The following is a 20,316-nucleotide window of genomic DNA, read 5'->3' as shown; positions in this document are numbered from 1 at the left end:
GTACTTATTAAAAGAGACAACATTTCTTCCCCTTTAATTTGTATGAAAAAATGTTACTACTCGTACTCTATATGATACGTTATGTTATATAGTCAAATAATAGTGTGTTATTATAAGAAATCTACATATATATCTAAAATCCAAGACAAATAATCTCTCATTTAATATACTAATGTACTAATCAATTAAGTTACCATACTCATGTTGGTCTTTGTGAGGTAAAAAATCATTTAAAGACAATATATTATTTCTATTTTTGAATACTTTAAAGGCATGTTGGTAAATAATTCGTGGCGTCTCGCCCGCGATAAAAACTAATTTCATATATATACTATCAGTTACACCATATATGTTTGACAATATCACCATAACAACTGTAGTACTTTTTATTAGTTATCACATATACGAATAAATAAAATACGTGGCACCGTTAACATATGGTGTAGTTGTCACATATAAATTTGTAAATTAGAATAAGTATATATAGTAAATATAAAATAAACTTATATAGCATATAATCAACGGCTTAATATAATGTCGATTACATATACAAAATAATTCTAAAATAGAAGAAGAAAAATGAATCAAACTAGCCTCTTGCATTTTAGCATGTAAATAGTCATGATATACATCAAAGATATATAATTCATAAACAACTCTTGTGAAAAATATTAATCACAAATGTAACCAAATAGATAATTAAATTAACCAAATCAATTGAAAAAAAATAAAATTGAACCCAAATATTATATCATCATAATCACCAATTCATGCATTGTCATCAAACCCTATCCAAAATCCAAGTTGCAACCTAATATGATAGTATCTCATTGCCTTCACTTTTTCCTACTTGTTTAAGAGGAATTTCAATTAAATTAACAAAAATTAAAAAAAAAACTCACACCCCTAAAACTCACACACATTGAAATGCATGCACGTGCAAGCGTGGTCCAAAATGCATGATCGCACGTGCCATCCACAACTATGGCTTCCATGCACTGGCCCACACCACCGGTTGATCCTTCCAATTCAAGAATATTCCGGCAGTCGAAGACGAAGACGAAGACTCACTACACTGTGTCATTGACCATCCTTCTTTATACCTTCTCAATAAAGCTCTTACGTCATCACACACTTCATCACTATACGCCACGTGTACAAATCCGGCCCCACGCATCCTACCTGTCCACTTACTCGCAATCTCTCTCCTCTCCGATGACGTGGACTCCGGGCAGGCTAACAAATCCACAAGTCCCCTGCCCGCTGCCCGTTCTAGCATCAACTTCTCATTACTCGTTCTACCAAAACATTCATCTAATGATTCAAAGTAAACCCTAAACCACCTTAAACACTCTTCAAATCCTCGTACAAACTCATCCGATGTAGGAGTATGAGTATGAGTATGAGTAGGAGTAGGACCCACAAAATCTGCTTCTTCTTCAACAATGGTGACAACTTTAGGGTTCAACCTTCGAAAAGCTGCAAAAATGGTGTCTCTTCTGTGTTGACTCACTGAGTGAAGTGAGTTAACACAGTTAATAGCTACTGCTTCATCTTCTCTTATATCAAGTTGAGAATAATCAAAGTTTGATAAATCTCCTACATGATGTATAACTTTAAACTTAAATGGTACACCCATTAATCTTGCGAACTTCTCTAACCTATTCCCAATCTCTCTCATCACTCTCTGAACACCTGGTTCATCACCATCGAGTACAGTAGTTAGCTTCAAATGTGGTGTTTCATCCATACGAGTAGCAACAGCTTCTAACAAAGTAGGCCATTGTGTACAGAAAGTGTTACTTATATCAATTATGTGTAGATTATGTTCCCCATCTAAAGCGTCAATAAGTGCGCCATTGCTAGCTACATGACCAAAAGTAGTCCAAGGGCTAACTTCTTGGAACTTAAGCAACATTTTACGTGTTGATTCAAATGAAAAGGACTTATCTGCTGCGGTTCTCATGGTGTGGTAGCATCTGTCACCTGAATCTGTCATGCGAGTGAAGAGGGCTTGTGTGAAGTAAGATGCTAACTTTTGCTCGACGTCCCCGTATGGGGATGCGAGCTCGTTAAGCATCCATAGAAGCTGGTGTAAGCGAGCGGTGTCGGAGTCTGACACCGCTCGCGCAGCTTCTAGGAGAAGGGTATTAGCCCATTTGCCTGAGTAAAATGAAGGGTCGGATATAAGAGGGAGTGGTGTGGTGGTTGTAGTTGTATTAGTTGGTGTTGAAGTAGTGGTGGTGGATGGTGAAGTTGATGGATGATATTGTAATGGTTGATGTTGATGATGATGATGATGATGATGATGGGGATGATAAGAAGAAGGGTATGGTTGTGTTTGAGGATGATGATGATGATGATGATGTTGTTTATTATGAGAAGAAGAAGAAGAAAAGTCTTCTTCATCCATGAAAAAGTTGAAGCATTCTTCTTCTTGATCTTGATGATGATGATGATGATCTTGAGGGTATTGTTGTAATTGTGGTTGTTGATAATAATGGTGATTTTGTTTAGAAGATCTAATAGAAGAGCTACTTGAATTTGTTGAATTGTTGAAAGAAGATTGATCAGAAGATAATTGTTGTTGTTGTTGTTGTTGTTGTGGGTGTGGTTGTTGGAAACTAACTAGTCTAAACAAAGTATCCATTTTAACACAACCATGTAATTTGATGATGATGGTGATGATAAGTTAATAACACAAAAAAAAAAAAATTAAAAAATTAAAATTAAATTTTTTCCACTCACTTACTCACCCACCCCTCTTTTCCTTACAACTACAAGTTGTACATCAGAACAATATGGGATGTTGTGGTGGGTTTTTAACTGTGTGGATGGGAAATAATAAGAAAAAAGGAAATATAATAATATTCAAGAATGACTTTTTTGAAAAAAATTAATTTAAAAAGGAGTATCTTGAGGTTGGATTTTAGCTTGACCTCCTTTATTCAACATCATTAGTAGGAGAGAGAAAAGAGTATGTAGTGAGATATGAGAATGTAAAGGGAATCTCAATAAAAATTTCCTCTTTTTTCTTTTTGTGTAATCGATGAAGAATATGGGAATATAGTGGGAATTCTGTTACACCTAGTATTGTATGTAAGGCTATGTTTAGTTCACCTTATTTTTGCTTATTTTAGATCTAATCAGATCAGATCAGATCAGATCAGATCAGAAAAAATAAGTTCAGATCAGATCTGTCAGTTTTTAAACTCATTTTTACTATTAAATATCTTTCATTACATATTAGTAAAAATTATAATAATTGAATATTAATAAAGTATTCATTGAGACGAATCAAACAAGACCCCACATGACTATATTTTTTCTTATATATTGAGAGAAATCTAAAAGATAAGATCTTGTAATCAGATCAGTTCAGAAAAAATAAGTTCAGATCAGAAAAAATAAGTTCAGATCAGAAAATTTCAGGTGAACTAAACATAGCCTAACTATGTATAATGTATTTATCCATCATCCCACTTTTTGAGTATGTACCGTTGTTCATTTTTATTGATTCATATATACATACAAGTAGTTAGATCTAACACTACTGATATTTGACACACGTTTGACAAAAAGAAAGTCTATCTAGCTCGGACATTAATTGATACATATGATAATTATCTCAGTACTTTCTCCGTAACAAAAAGAATGCAACATTTGTCATTTTGGACTGTATCATAATACGTGACTTTTAAAAGCAACATTTGCCATTTTGGAAAGTAATATACTAAGAAATTGATTAATAATGGGATAGAAAACTCTTCCGTATCATGATACTTCACTTTTAAAAGCAACTTGTAAGTAATTTCGGTTGGAAAAGTCTAAATAAAACTTAGGATATATCCTAAACGGTGTGATAAGTAACTCTGAAGTAATAGTGTAGAATGAACACATTACACTATCGATTGATGGTTTGGCACATCACATACAAAACGAGTCGATCGACTATCATATCTATAAAACTCGATCGACTAACTAAATTAGCTAGCAGCCTTACACTTATACTTTATCGATACTCGACTATCATATCTATAAAACTCGATTAGCTAGCAGCCTAACACTTATACTTTATCAATCTTATTATCATACCAATTTTAAAACTCTAGCAATACACTAGCTAGCTTGTACTGTAATGGTTTATATATATATGGAGATGTTTTTGTAAGACGTACAGATAAATGGGAGATTTATGATCTTAAAACTTAGGGAAGAGAGGAGCTAGGTGGAAGAGCATTAGTAGTAAAAATTGGTCTGTCTGACATAAAGGTGAAAATGTTTGACAAATTTTTCCATATGTTAAGGTGGATTAGCTAGCTTTACAAAATTAAATTTATCTTTGTTAAAAAAAAAAATACTACAAGTAGAAGTTAGAAGTATATATAAGTAGTATACGAAAAAGAAATAAAAAAATAATATATAGGGGAACACATATAGAAAAAAGGGTTTTGAGTGGGAGCAGGCGTGCCAAATGGGGGAGGAGAGAGAAAATAAAAGCTGCCGGCGTGCATGATCATATCATCAAACCCACCACCACTACCCAAAGCACAGCTACTCACATTCTTTGCCTCCCATTCCTCCTCCAAACTCTGCCAATATCACCTTCTCTCTTCTCCTTACCCTTTTTTTTTTAACGCTTTTCTGCACGATATTACAGATATACTAAATTTATCAATCTTAGTCCATATACTCCTACTATATTCTATTCAATTCTACGTCCACTATTAATACAATAATCTCTAATACTACATATGGGAGTATTAATTATAATAACCAAGTTTGTTTGACGTAGGTGGTGGGTAATTCATCGGGTGACTTTGAGGTCATAAGTTTGATTCCCTTATATCCCCTACTCTCAAGAATTGATCTGTATCATAGTTGGCTTGATTGATCTGCGAGAGGTGTTGGTCCAATAGAGTCCTTCTTTTTACTAAAGGTTTTCAGTCGGTAGAAAAAATTGGAGTGTTGTAATTATATTTATATGTGGCATTTGCGTTTAACTTATGGTTGAGGTTACAAATTGACTTTACTTTTGAGGTCACAAGTTCGATTCCCTTATATCCCCTTACTCTCAAGCATTGATTTGTGACATAGCTGGTCTAACTGACCAGTGAGAGATGTTGGTCCAGTAGGGTTCTTTTTCTTACCAAGGGATTCCCAGTGAAAAAAAAATGGAAGTATTGTAATTATATATATATATGGCCTTTGCGTTTAACTTATAGTTGACAATATCTTGGTTTTTACGCTTGTCAATGTACAGTTTTAACTAATGATATATTTCTAATTTTGAGTATTAATATGAATATAATTTTGATTAAATCGATATCTTTAACATATTAGATAAATCTACCAATATTGTTATCCTACTTGCTAATATTTATTTATTAGAAGTGTTAATTGATAATTTCTGATCAGGGTTAATAATATATATAGATAGTGTGTAACGGAGGAAGCCCCAAATTAATCTAGAGCATGCTGCTCACCCTTTAAGCTTTTTCTGTTTTCCGTGCGCTTTCTTATGATGATATGATAGAGCATTAGAGACTTTAGAGTGTATAGTTTATACACTCCAATAAAACACAATTATCACAATGGACTTGATTTGCTCAAAAAACATGCATGTACTCTAAGATTCTAACCCCATCAATATGTTTCTTTCAAGATGGTCGTGAGCTAGTAACTACTACTATTTTAGTTTCATCTTTTTGTAGCAAGAATCTTGAGCTCTCATTGGACTACTTTTTTTTTTTTGAATAATTGATCGTCTCAAACTGATTTTTTTTTTTTTGTTTTTCATTTTTGAAGTTGATTTTTTACAATTTTGTATGTGAGGTTCTATTCAGATATTTTTCCTAAAACAAACTAGTTTTTGTTTGCCCATATTATTCACGGTTGGTTCGTAGAGGTGGGCATGGGTCGGGCCGGCATGAGCCCGCTCGAGGCTCGGACCAGCTCGTTGTCTGCTACGCAGGTCACGGGCCTGTCACGGTCAAGAAATTTTATTTCAGACCCGCACCGGCACGAGCTCGCCTAGATGGCCCGAAGGTTGAACGCTCCTTTCCTTTGTTTTTTAGCCTAAAATTGTCAAAAATCCAAAAAAAAATAACATAAAACACGAGTCAGGCCCGTAGGAGGCACGAGCACGACTTGCAGACCTGGGTCGGGCCGAAGACAAAATCTAAAAATTTCAGGCCCAACCCGCCATTTTCCCAAGCCCGTGAACAGGCTCAACCCGTACCCAAGTCTAGTTGTTCGTGTTGTATCAAAGATAAAAACAGGAAAGCTTATAGATAGTTGTGCATGATATGAAAGAAAAAAGTAATCGATTTGGTAAATTGCAAAGAAACTGAAAATTAATGCTTAAATCGCTTGTATCTTTGTGCTATTAAGAGTCATTCTAACATTGATGGTAGAAAGAAAAGAAAAGCATATAGCTTATATTATAAATGAAGAAGTTGTATAGTGAAGAGATCAGTTGCTATGAAATAATATCCACAAATGTTAATTTGATCATCAATGTATGTTTTACTTCATTAAACATCAAAATGGAACAGAAAAAAGTGTCGAGGTCTCTAGCGTACTTACCATTCAAATGGATAAGGAGTTAAGTATGACACATTGGCATGTTGTAGAGTTGTTAGTAGATTAGAGTTTAATAGCAAAATCAATCAATAAGTAATTATTTTAGATGTTTATTGGTCAAGTTTACTTCAGCTTTCAGAAATTGACTAGTGTGTAATTCGCCAATGTCTCGAGTTTTTATTTTGAATAATACTTCAGTGTTTTGAGTTTATATTTATATCAAGTTAGTTTGTATATATATTTATGTTTCAAGTTATACATATTTATGTGGAGTAAATAGCATATGTAATAGTTGCGATTCGAATGGTAAGATGTCTATTTTACAACTTATTAATCGCATGTTTTTAATGAATAAGGGGTTGCACGTGACAACATATACTTTATCAGGAACGCCTTTTAATACATTAGTATTGACATTTATTATTTTATTATTTTGTTTGGCAATGGGGAACGAAACATAAAAGAAACTAAACTACATTAATGGTGAATCGTGAACAAGTTTGCACACAGACTTTTGCTAATTTACGAGCTTGTTGACGATTCACTTTTAGTAGATATTTATTTGAAACCATCAATATAATCATTTAAAATTTAATTAAAAAGTGGTGGCTCATACCAATAAACTAATAATAACAATCAATTGAATAAAAGGGAACACAAGTGATGATATGATACACAAATTGTGGAATGAAAATTAAGATCTCAATATGATAATAGATCCAAGTGTCAAATAACAAAGTTGTTTTTTTTTCTTTGTTCATATTTTGCGCTCTTGCTAAAACCCAAACCATCACCCCGTTGCATACTCCTCGGTAGCTAGTGTCTCACTCTCAGTCTTTACTCTATTATTTGTGGCAATTGATGACGATCCTTTGCAAACTATGAGCTTATGTAATAATTAGCTGATGTATCTTTTATCTTCTGTTATTAGTAATAACTACCTTAGTTAGTTAGTTGTAACTAACTACTATATAAATATATTGTAAGAAGGTACTGCTGGTATAACAGAATAGAGGAGAATAATTTTCTCTATTTTTCCTCTCTAAATTCTCTCTATTACATATTACAATTCTCATAGTATCAGAGCAGGATCGTTTCTTGACCTGCGATTAATCTCAAATTGATTGATTGTTAGTATCTGAGTTGAAGATTTTGAAAGGAGTTTATTCTTCGATTGTTTTCAATCAATCAATGGCGACAAATTCTGGAGAAAATTCTGGAGAGAATTCTGTCAATAACGACAGCAATGTAAGTATCAACTATAATGATCCATTTTATATTTCTAATTCAGATCAAACTATGAACAAGTTAGTTGCAATCAATCTGAATTCAACTAATTTTGTTAGCTAGAAAAGAAATGTAAAACGTGCCTTAATTGCGAAGAATAAGCTTAGATTTCTTGATGGTTCTATTACGAAACCTAATTCTAAAGATAAGGATTTCAATAGGTGGATTAGATGTGACTATTTGATTACCTGTTGGCTAATGAATTCCATGGAACCAGACATTAGTGAGAATTTCACCATTGTAGAGAGTTCAATTCAACTATGGAGTGAAGTTTGTGAGAGATATGGTCAGTTAAATGGACCTCAGATCTATCAATTAAAGAAGGATTTGGAGAAATTAAAGCAAGAAAATATGTCTGTGGTGATGTATTTTGGGAAGATGAAGCGTTTATGGGATGAAATACAGAATTTAAGGAATTTTCCAGATTGTAGTTGTGGAGCGATGGCTAAATGTAGTTGCAATTTTATGAAAAAGATAGCAGAATTTCAGGCTGAAGAAAAATTAGTGGAATTCCTGCTTGGTCTTAATGATGGATATGACAATGTTATCACAAACATTCTGTCAATGGATCCTTTGCCTTCAATTAATAGAGCCTTTGCTCTAGCTCAGCAAATTGAAAAGCAAAAGCAAATTTCTGGAATCTAATATTCTAATCAAGAAGTCAGTGCTCTTGCTGTGCAAAGAAATTCAGGTGGTAAAAGAGATTGGAAGAAAGACAAGTTGGAGAAGATGAACTTGCATTGTGATTATTGCAAGGGTAAAGGACATTCGAAAGATCAATGTTTCAAGCTTATTGGTTTTCCAGATTGGTATCACAAGAAATCTAACTCTGCATCATTTAATCATTCATCTGGAAAATTGAGTGCTCATGTTGCTGCTGACAATAACTTTGAAGATACACCTCTGGAATATACTGGTGCTGGACCATCTGGTGCCTCAGTTAACCATGTTGACAGTGCTATGTTGCATTCAATGTTTCAAGACTTTCTTAAAACTGTGCAACACAAGCAAGTTGTTGGAGAATCTTCTAACAACTTTGCATCTTCTGCTCACCTGGCAGGTATATCTCTTAAATCCATATGGATAATCGATTCTGGTGCAACTGATCATATGATCTATGATACTAAGTTATTTGCTGTTAAAAGAATTCTTGTTAAAGCTATTAGAGTTGGGCTACCTGATGGTAGTTATTCTCTAGTTTCTGAGATTAGTACTGTTGAAATATGTGCTGGTATCACCTTGTATGATGTGCTACTTGTTCCCAGTTTTAAACATAATTTGCTCTCTGTGGGAAAATTGGCTGCTCATAGTAAAATTACAGTGCACTTTACTGGTGATGAATGTGTGTTTATGAATAGTGCTGAGAAAAGGTTGATTCAAGGTTTCAAAGTGGGTGGTCTCTATTATCTAAATGTGTATCAGTCTACTCATGATTTACATGCTTGTTCTTCTTTCATAAACAAATCATCTATTTTGCCTTCTTCTACCAAATACATCCCACCTCACAGAGCTAATTCAACATCCCAGATCTCTCTTGATATAATGCATGCTAGATTAGGACACCTTTCCATATCTAGAATGAAATATATAAATTCTTCTCTATGCTCACATTCATCTGATTTCTTTTGTGAAATATGTGTATTTGCAAAACATCACAAATCTCCCTTCCCTAGAAGTATTTCTAGAGCACCTGACTCTTTTGCTTTGATTCATATAGACCTTTGGGGTCCATATAGAATCAAAACTCTTCATGGAGCTTCCTACTTTCTTACTATTCTAGACGATTTCAGTAGGACTACATGGACATTCTTGTTACAAAACAAACAACAAGTTCATAAAACCATTGCTAATTTCTTAGCCCACATTGAAACACAATACAATAAATCTATTAAAAGCATAAGATCTGATAATGGGACTGAAATAATACAAGAACAATGCCTTGAACTCTTTGGTACCAAAGGCATATATCACCAAAGAAGTATCCCTGGTATTCCCCAACAAAATGGGAGGGTTGAAAGAAAACACCAACATCTTCTTGAGGTTGCTAGAGCTCTCAAATTTCAAGCTAATATCCCTTCTCATTTCTGGGGAGAATGCCTTCTTACAGCCACTTATCTCATTAACAAAATTCCCACTCCTCTCCTTAAGTGGAAAAGTCCTTTTGAAATTTTAACTAATCAAAAACCAGATTATACATCTCTTAGAGTGTTTGGTTGTTAGTGTTATGCTCATAATACTGCTAGAATCAAGGACAAATTCAGTCCTAGAGCTGTCAAGTGTGTTTTTTTAGGCTATCCTTTTGGCCAAAAGGGTTATAAAGTATATGACCTTAACACTAGAAAGTGTTTTGTATCTAGAGATGTTATGTTCCAAGAGAATATTTTTCCTTTTAAGCATACATCTCATTCTGATTCCCAGGTTCCCAATTTACCTACAGCCTCTTCTGTAACTCCTATCATAGATTTTTCAGACTCTTTATACACTACTTCTCTTAATGATAATGTTTTACCCAGACTCTCTTCACCTATTCCTTCTGTATCTAATGATGTTCCTTCAATTTCCTCAGCTGTTCCTTCTTCTTCTTCTCCCTCAAACTCTTCTACTTTTGCATCTCATTCTGTTATTCCTACTAATTCTAATGAAATTGCAGTTCCTGACTCTAATACTCTTGATTTGAATCCTATTACTGCACATACTCCTGCACCTATTTCTTCCATCAGACACTCTACTAGAATCTCTAAACCACCTATCACATTACAGGATTTTATTTGTCCTACTCTCCCTCACTCTTCTGATTCTAATTCTTTTTCTGTCATTTCTTCTCCTCCTATTTCCGAACCATCTTCCTATGCACAAGCATGTTTAATTCCTGAGTGGCAAGATGCGATGGATAAAGAGATTCTTGCTTTGGAAACAAATGATACCTGGGTGTTGACTTCCTTACCAGCAGGGAAAAAGGCTATTGCTTCTAAGTGGATTTTTAAGATCAAGTTTAATCCAAATGGGGATGTGGAAAGATACAAGGCTAGGTTGGTTGCTGTTGGCTATCAACAAGTAGCTGGGAAAGACTATACACACACATTTTCACCTGTTGCCAAAATAGCAACTGTCAGAGTTGTCATTTCCTTAGCTACTGCCAAAGGTTGGCCTTTATGTCAATTAGACATAAATAATGCCTTCTTGCATGGTTTCTTGGATGAAGAAGTGTTTATGAAACCTCCTTTAGGATATACCAAAGCTAAGCCTGGTGATGTCTGCAAGTTACAAAGATCTTTATATGGTCTCAAGCAAGCTTCTAGGCAATGGAATAAAGAATTGTGCAAGTTTCTCTCTTTGCAAGGTTTTGTTCAGTCTACTCAAGACTATTCTCTCTTCACTAGGCAGCAAGATGGTGAATTTTTGCTCATACTTGTTTATGTGGATGATATGGTATTGACTGGTACATGTCAGATCGATTCAAATTGATGCTCTCAAATCCTCTCTTGATAAAGCTTTCACCATCAAGGATTTGGGTTCTATGAAGTACTTCATATGCATTGAAGTTCTTAGAAATTCACATGGTACCTTCCTTAGTCAAAGGAAGTACATTTCAGACATTATTCATGACTTTCAGTTGCCCAATAATAAACCTGTTACTACTCCTTTGCCTAAGGGTCTAGGTTTATCTACTGAAGTTGGTGAAATTCTTGCTCAACCTGAAGAATATAGACAGCTTATAGGTAGGCTGTTATATCTCAATATTACAAGGCCAGACTTGTCTTACACAACTCAACACTTGAGTCAGTTTCTTAGTTGCCCAAGGGAACCTCATATGCAAGCAGCACTTCATGTTGTGAAATACCTTAAACACACTGTTGATTTGGGTCTCTACTACTCTGCTAAGTGTGACTTACATCTTCAAGGTTACAGTGATGCTGATTGGAGTTCTTGTGTGTTTAGTTGCAAGTCCTTAAGTGCTTATTGCATGTTTTTGGGCTCTCACTTGGTTTCTTGGAAAACCAAGAAGCAAAAGACTGTGAGCAAGTCTTCTGCAGAAGCTGAGTATAGGAGTATGTCTAGTGCTGCTTCTGAAATAGTATGGCTAGAAGGCTTAATGCAAGATTTAAATCATCAAGTGCAGTTACCTATTAAGTTATTTTGTGATAATTCTGCTGCTGAACACATTGCGCAGAATCCTGTATTCCACGAGAGGACTAAGCACTTGAATCGAGACTGCCACTATGTGATCAGAGAACAGGTTGTTTCAGGGTTCATTCAGACTTCTCATGTCTCCAGTTCTCTTCAGCTTGCAGATATTCTTACAAAGCCTCTCTCAGGTCCTCAACATCAGCAACTCTCTTCCAAGCTTGGTTTGGTTCATTCTTCCCATATCCAGCTTGCGCGGGGAATATGAGCTTATGTAATAATTAGCTGATGTATCTTTTATCTTCTGTTATTAGTAATAACTACCTTAGTTAGTTAGTTGTAACTAACTACTATATAAATACATTGTAAGAAGGTACTGCTGGTATAACAGAATAGAGGAGAATAATTTTCTCTCTCTTTCCTCTCTAAATTCTCTCTATTACATATTACAATTCTCACAAACAAATGAAACTTAGCTTCCTGAGAGAATACTACTAACTCTTCAACTAGATATTGCGGAATTAACCGTACCATTCGCTAAAACTGTTGGTAGATCTCCGAAAAATGTCGGTAAATTGATTTAGTGATCTAATCTAATAATCTGGTAGTCATTGCAAGAACCTTACAGCATGTTTGTTTGATCGCTTTTGGATTACAAGAAACGAAATCAATTGCCGTTTTTTATTCTTATTTGGTTCAGTCCCTCCTCAAAATATTACCACTAGCCTTGTATGGAAGCAATGCGTGCGAACATATATAAACTTAAATTAATTATGTAAAGCGTCTTTGCAATTTGTTTTTTCACAAAATTGCTATTAAGTTTAAATGTGGTTCTTTTTTCTTCTTTTTTCTGTTTTTCCATTTTTTAGGTGCCCTCATGTGTTGTCATATACTTCATCCGTTTAGAAATAGTGGCACCATTTGTATAGTGTTTACTTTTTACTTCTTACACTTTGATTGTCTTTGGTAATTTATATTTTAAGAAAAACATAGTCATATGAGATCTTGTTAGATTCGTCTCAATGTATATTATTGTAATATCAACTTTTTATAATTTTTACTTATTGATAATTAGAGATATTAGTGTTTGAAATAATGCATTGGCAAACGTAAAAACATAAAATGGTGCAACTATTTCTAAACGGAAGAAGTATAACTTATAGAGATAATTACTTAGTAGTTTGTTATCTTTCCTTCAGCATCAAGTAACAATAGTTATTTCTTAGTGGTAATAGTTATCATTTCATGGCTTAAACTAGACACCCAATAATAACAATTTTGGTTATCCTTCCCCTCCTTTATTTGATATTGTATCATTTTCCATTGCATAACTTAAATCAAATAAACACTAAAGGCTTGTTCTCTTCGGCATAAAACAACTGAATTGAACTGATGAATTGAACTGAGCGAAACTGAATTGAACTGAAATGAATAGTGATATGTGAGAATAAAAGTATTGTCCAGAGCTGAACTGAATTGAACTGAACTGAACTGAACTGAATTGAACTAAACTGAATTGAATTGAATGGAATTGAACTGAACTGAACTGAAAATAAGTTAGGGAGAACAGACTCTTATCTATCCGAACTCCTAAGTAACTACACTCCACTCTTGCGATATGAATAGTCCTATTCTCAAATCTCAAATATGTTCATATCAAGTTCATTTTCAGTTGGATTATTATCTATTATATTCTTCTCCTACTCTTTATTTACCCAATTTGTGCCAGTATAGCTTATAGAGTAATAGAGTATAATGTATTATGTATATGTCGATCTCTTTTCCAATTTTCAGCTTACCTTTGCTTTTGCGCTGGTTTTTCTTTTCCTTTGTTGTCCGAAAAAGGAGAATGGGTACCATACCATAGTGGATATTTGAAACTTTCCTACTTCTCAACGCACATGGGCTCTTTATATGTAAAAAAACTAATATGAACCCGATGCACACTAATTAGTGTGCACCCGATCCATATCACATGAGTTTATTATAGTGTATATTGATATGATATAGTGTATGTTAAAATGATATAGTGTATATTAAAATGATATAGTGTATATGTTAAAATGATATAGTGTATGTTAAAATGATAAAGTGTATGTTACAGTGGTATAGTGTGTGTTAAAGTGATATAGTGTGTGTTAAAGTGATATAGTGTGTGTTACAATGATATAGTGTATGTTAAAGTGATATAGTGTGTGTTAAAATAATATAGTGTGTGTTACAATGATATAGTATATGTTAAAGTGATATAGGGTCACGTGCCTGGGCCTGGTCTACACTATTTTTAGTGTGAACCGGGTCCACACAAGTTGGATTGCTTTATATGCAAACCCTCCAAAGAATGTTAAATTATATACTCAATACTTTAATTGGTTAGTTAGTTTGTGATACTACCATTTCATTTGATACTATCAAGGAAAGTGGAGTACCACCCCGAATTTTAGGACATTGCTCATGGTTCAAATCCTCATTATTCTAACAATATGTTGGGCATTTACTTTTGGGTTGTTTAGCCTTATATCTCGCTTTTGAGCTAATATGTCCTACATGCTAGTAGCCTATCAGGGGTTGGTTTTTGAATATAAGTTACTTTCCTAATTAAAAAAAAATACATTTGATACTATTATATTATTAGAGAACTTTGTCAATAAAGCTACACGTAAACATTAGTTATTTCCTCTATTTAGACCTTTTGAAAAAATCTTTCAGAAATTTAAACGAATTAGACAAATGGTGAAAGTGGACAAGATTGTTACCGCTAGCTCGGCTAATCATGTGCTTAACTAAATTCATATCCCACGCATAAAAAGTCAGATTATATCTTTGTCATCTGGTTATTCTGGTCAAGTATATGTTAGCGAAAACAAGTTAGGTAAATTAAAGAAGAGGTAATGTTTTGAGTATCATAAACTATCACCTCCATTTTCGACCCTTTATGCATCTAATATGCTATAAATATTATTCGCAAGCCGAAAGTTTGCATGCTTCAACTACTCGCGCTCTGACGCACTTAATTTTTTTTGGAGTAGCTTAAATATCTAAGAATAAAGCCAAACTACATGTGACAAAATTTTAGAATATGTTCGATATCACTGTAAGCTTCCAGTTTTTGGTTTTATTACGATAAAAGAAATGCAGCTTATTGTGCCTCTCCTAGGACCCGGCTTGTTGTAAGGAATACTAGAAACTCTTCCATTTAAATTAGAACCTCTTACTTTATCACTGCTTCATTGCATGCCATCTCTCTGCATTGAGTCTTCATTATCTTGAATCTTGCTACTACGGTTCCTTACTTTAGCATGTTATTCTACTGCATTTTCCTTTGGACTTTGAGCACCCAGATGGAAGTAGGTTCCATGCAGGCATGAAGAGGAAAATGGTGATAGAATTTGTGGCACTGAAGTTTTGATGGACCTAAATAGTATCATAAAATTGCATTTTCATTGATATTAATCGTACAAGTATGTTCGTGAGAGCTCTTGTCTCTCATTCACCTTGATAGAACCCTTTGTTTCTACCTTTTTTAATATCTTGTGTGGAGCTCACTTGTTTGGCTCCCTTTTCGACTCATGCACATATTTACATATTTATAGTTGTTGTATCCTAACTTTTAGAATTTTCTTTCAAGTACAAATATCTTAGATTTTTCACAAGATAATTCTAGATACACATTAGATATTTTTCTCACATTTTTCATTAAACATTTATAATTTTCTAGATTAATCTCTAACAAATGGAACTCTCCCTTCGTTTTACTACCCCTACTATTAAAATTAGCAGCTTGCAAGGAAGTGTGTTTTTGTGCTAATAGTAATCAGTGTCTCTGTTTTAGTCAGGATCATAGTCTTGGACATCCGGTGTAAGGTGACTGTTTGTTGTTTGTACTTGTTGTCCAAAAAAAGAGACTATAGACAACATCTTGATACAGAAAAAAATAGAAGTTCTTTGACAATTCGATATAAAATATAACTCCATCTTCAAGCCTCAATATTTGTTGGATTAGACATTTTTCCATCAATTAAATGTAAATTTGTGTATATCAAGAATGTTTTGGCCTGGTGGTTAAAATTGAGGTGTTGTAATCAATAGGTCACAGGTTCGAATCCTCATTTTCCTTCTTTATACTTTAAACTACCTTCGTGACTCATATGAATAAAAAAAAAATTCGTGCATTAATAGTATTGCACTACTTTAAAATTCATTATTATAATTATCCAAATCATCACTGAAAAGTAAAAAATCACAATAATTGTTTCCATAGGGTCCAAGATATGAATTTCATGATAACATGTATGCTTCCTCTTTGCAAGGAAACCTCATCGATCACATATGGCCGAAAAGATGGACTTTTATAGTTTGTTTTGTCTCTTTGTTGTTGTGATAGAGTGATAGTATTACCAGTTTTTGGACTGATTTCTACGGACAATGTACGAGTTCAAAAACACCCAAATTGTTCACTTTATCTGATTTTTACTTAATTTAGCCGATAAAATGCAATACAATTATGGCTTAATTATTATTAGTAAATGCTTTAATTAATGTCAAGCTTCAATCTTGTTCACTGATTTGCGAGTTTCTTTTCCAAGCACAAAATCTGATCTTCTATGTGATTTGGACAAGTTTGCTTTAATAATTGCTTTCTGATAAATCAGAACTTTAATTTTCTCCAATAATGCCTGTTACTTTTTGCATCCAATAATGTAATATATACACTACTTTCTGATAATGTTCACCACGGTATGTTCACACCTTGAATTTGTGTTCAAAAATGATATTGCTAGTTCAAAATTATCAAAAGCTACTTTTAAGGATCAAATTTTGCTAATTTTCACTAGTGTTTTGATCATATATAATTTATAAATAATGTAACGGATTCAAACAGATTTTTACTAAAAGTAAATAATGTTTCTACTTAAAGCTATGATATGTTGTTTGTCGATAATCTCTATTACATACGGGAAGGGGGGAGCAACGGTGTCCTTTTTTGAACTGACTATTTTGCCCCCCTTCCCTTTCTAAATTACAAAAAGAATCTCAATACCAAAATGGGGGTCAAACAAAGCCACCGGAAATTAATTTTCAACAATCACTCAGAAATCACTTATATGAGGAAACTTTACAAATCACTCATAGAATTGAGAAAATCACGTTGTAAAAATCACGCAAACCACTCAAATGATCAGGAAACTTTACAAAAACTAAAAATTAACTTACAAACTAAAACTAATATACTAGGACGTCAATACATACAAAAACATTCACAAAATTCACTTACAAATCATTGTTCTTAATAACCATTCACAATTACATACTCACAAAAATTACCTATAAACATAATTTGAGAAAAACATAAGATTTTGACAGTGATATCACACATTCGTCCATCGGATTTGCGAACTTTCAAATAGGTACATAATTCTTTTAATCTTCAAACTTATTTCACATTAGTCGACTGTTATGTAGTTGAAAAAATGGAGATAATAGCAATTAGTTGAAAAGGGCTTTTATATAATTAGACTTAAATTTGATTCATTTTCATATAAAATCAGAAAAAGATGTGTATGAAATTTGATTCATTTATGACACTGATGAAAAAGTTACAAATTTAGTTCTTTTTTTTAAATTCCAATATAAAATTTTGCCCAAAACTTTTGCAGAATATCCATGTTCAGAAATAAATTTTGAAAAACAAAACAATATCAAACCTTTTTGCGAACAACTTTTGCAAAAATCCATTTTCAGAAAAAAAAAATTTACATTAATTTGCGAAAACCATTTCATGGAAATCAGATTGTGTATGAAAATTTGAAATTTCATTTCACCTATAATTGAAACTCAAAGTGTTCAAATTTAGAAAAGGAGAAAAATTAAAAATGACCATTTCATGCGAAATCAGATTGTGTATGAAAAACTTAAAATTCCTTTCAAATATAATTGAAACTCAAAGTGTGAACATTTAGAAAAGGAGAAAAAATTAAAATGATGAAAATTCTTAAATATATCAATTTGTGAAATCAGAATTTAGAAGTTAGACAAGGAAAAAAAACTGAAATTGTATTATACTTTTCGGTTACAATTTTGGGATCATAGAGAAATTACTGAAATCCATATCAAAAACTATTATAAATTACAAAAATGAATAAAACCAAAAAAAGAACATGACGATATTTAGTAAAGAACATCATACTGATTATAAAAGAACATGCGCATATAAGACTTGAGAAACAAAAAACTATTCAAAATCACAAAAATGAATAACAACATAAAAAGAACATGGAAGAATCTTATTCACAAAATGGAGGTGAACTTAAATACTAACTTGCATTTTCAGTTTGTTTACTACTTAGTATTAGGCCTAAAAATATCATCGCACGCATCGCGTGCACAAAAGGCTAGTGATTTTTATAAGTTGAAGAGAAAGAGCATCTTGTAACAGTGCATGGTTTTACAATAATGCGTTTGACACTTTTTCGTACTCCCACCATTCTTTATTGATTTTCCTAATTTAACTTACATATTTGATGATGCACATATTTGACTATTGATATATGTAATTACATGTAACTAAAAATTATAAAATTTTCATACTACTAATATACTACAAATTTTTACTAAAAGTACATAATAAAGGTATGATATGTTATTTGTTGACAATAATTTCTGTAAGTTGAAGAAAAAGAGCATCCCATAAATGTACATGTTTTTTCAATAATGCGTTTGACACTTCTTCATACTCCCTCCATTCCTTATTAATTTTCCTAATTTGATTTAAACATTTGCTAATGCACATATTTGACTATTAATATATGTAATTACGCGTAATACTATAAAAAATTGATACCAATAATATACTCAATGAAACAAATCAAATGAGGTCACACACGTTTATTTTTTTCTTATATAGTAGGAAAATTTTAGAAGATCCTACGTAATTCTAACAGTGTCAAAATTATAAGTATGAACATAAATAAGGAATCGATGGAGTATAAAAAACTTGAAGGTGTCGGCTAAATTGAACCAGTCAAGTACCATAAAATGGCAAATAGAAAGTTAAAAATTACTATATCGTGAAAAGAAAATATATATACTACCTTCGTGCTTCGTTTCGAAATAGACACGGTTTAACTTTTGCAGTGTTCATACACTCTCCTTTAACCGTGTTTTATGTCTTTTTTCGTACAGAAAAATAGTTATGTAGGTTCTTGTTAGATTCATCTTGACATATACTTTCACAATATCGACTTTTCATAATTTTTACATTTAAAAAATTAGAGATATTAATAGTTAAAGTTATGTATCAACAAACGTCCTTGAAAAAGTGTGTCAAGTATTTTGACACAGAAGAATTATATTCATAGCCAGCGGAATTTTCCAAATATGAAATATATTTGTAAGCCTCATAAAAATAACTATGGTTCCACCATCTATAAAAATGTTGTAGGCTGATTTTATTTTTAGAATCACACCTAATATTTCTCTCCTTATAAACATAAAAAAAAATAACTGTGACATCAAGGATTTGATAAGAAAGCCACTACTTTCGGCTAGTAGCATCAACCAATGCACCACCACTAGTCAGTAGTCACTACGATCCAATTAATGAAGCTAATTCTTTATGCTAAGAAATGTCAACGCACCTCCAAAATACTACCTCCGTTCTCTTTTAGTTGCAACGTTTGACAAATTGCACTATTCATGTTCTCTTATTTGACCACATTTATTGATTTATATGTTAAACAAAATATAGTCATGTGGGGTCTTGTTTGATTCGTTTCGATGTAAGTTTTCATAATATCAAATTTTTATAATTTTTACTTACATACAATTAGAGATAAAACGATTTGAAATTGTACATTGGCAAGCGTGAAAGTCAAAACGTTGCAACTAAATAAAAACAGAGGTAGTATAGTAGTAGAAGCACACCGTATACGTTAGTTGACTAAAAACTACTCTACTACTAGTCTCCGTTTCATTTTAATCTACACACTTACACTTTTCACGCATGCCAATGCAAAACATTGAGGACATATATCTTTAGTTTTATAGTTGTAAAAATTATAAAAAGTACACATTAATAAAATACATGTTATGATGAATCTAACAAGATCTCACATGACTATATTTTCATCCGCGTATAAATCACAAATGATGGTCAAAGTGAAATTTGTAAATAATGTAAAATGTCAAAATGTGTAAATTAATATGAAACGGAGGGAGTATATACTACAAATCTTCTTAAACAGCAGACATTCTATCCCATATCACCATTCACCACCTATATTGTCTCTGTGATCATAGGTCAGATTAGTATCCCTTCGT

General features: G+C 32.9%; 1 protein-coding gene across 1 annotated transcript; it reads right to left on the bottom strand.

Annotated features, from left to right (window-relative positions):
- Positions 1-717: 717 nt before the first annotated feature.
- LOC104894957 (protein SHORT-ROOT) lies at positions 718-2,793 on the bottom strand. Its single transcript, XM_010681341.4, has one exon. It carries the CDS (start codon positions 2,648-2,650, stop codon positions 983-985), a length of 1,668 nt encoding a protein of 555 aa, XP_010679643.1. The 5' UTR covers positions 2,651-2,793; the 3' UTR covers positions 718-982.
- Between the last annotated feature and the right edge of the window lie 17,523 nt (positions 2,794-20,316).

Source organism: Beta vulgaris, chromosome 6 (assembly GCF_026745355.1).
Source record: "Beta vulgaris subsp. vulgaris cultivar EL10 chromosome 6, EL10.2, whole genome shotgun sequence".
NCBI lineage: Eukaryota > Viridiplantae > Streptophyta > Magnoliopsida > Caryophyllales > Amaranthaceae > Beta > Beta vulgaris.
This window is presented reverse-complemented; position numbering and strand designations above follow the sequence as displayed.

What these genes read in the sequence shown, in the direction of transcription:
- LOC104894957 (XM_010681341.4), bottom strand. Translation starts at nt 2,650, where the DNA reads ATGGATACTTTGTTTAGACTAGTTAGTTTCCAACAACCACACCCACAA.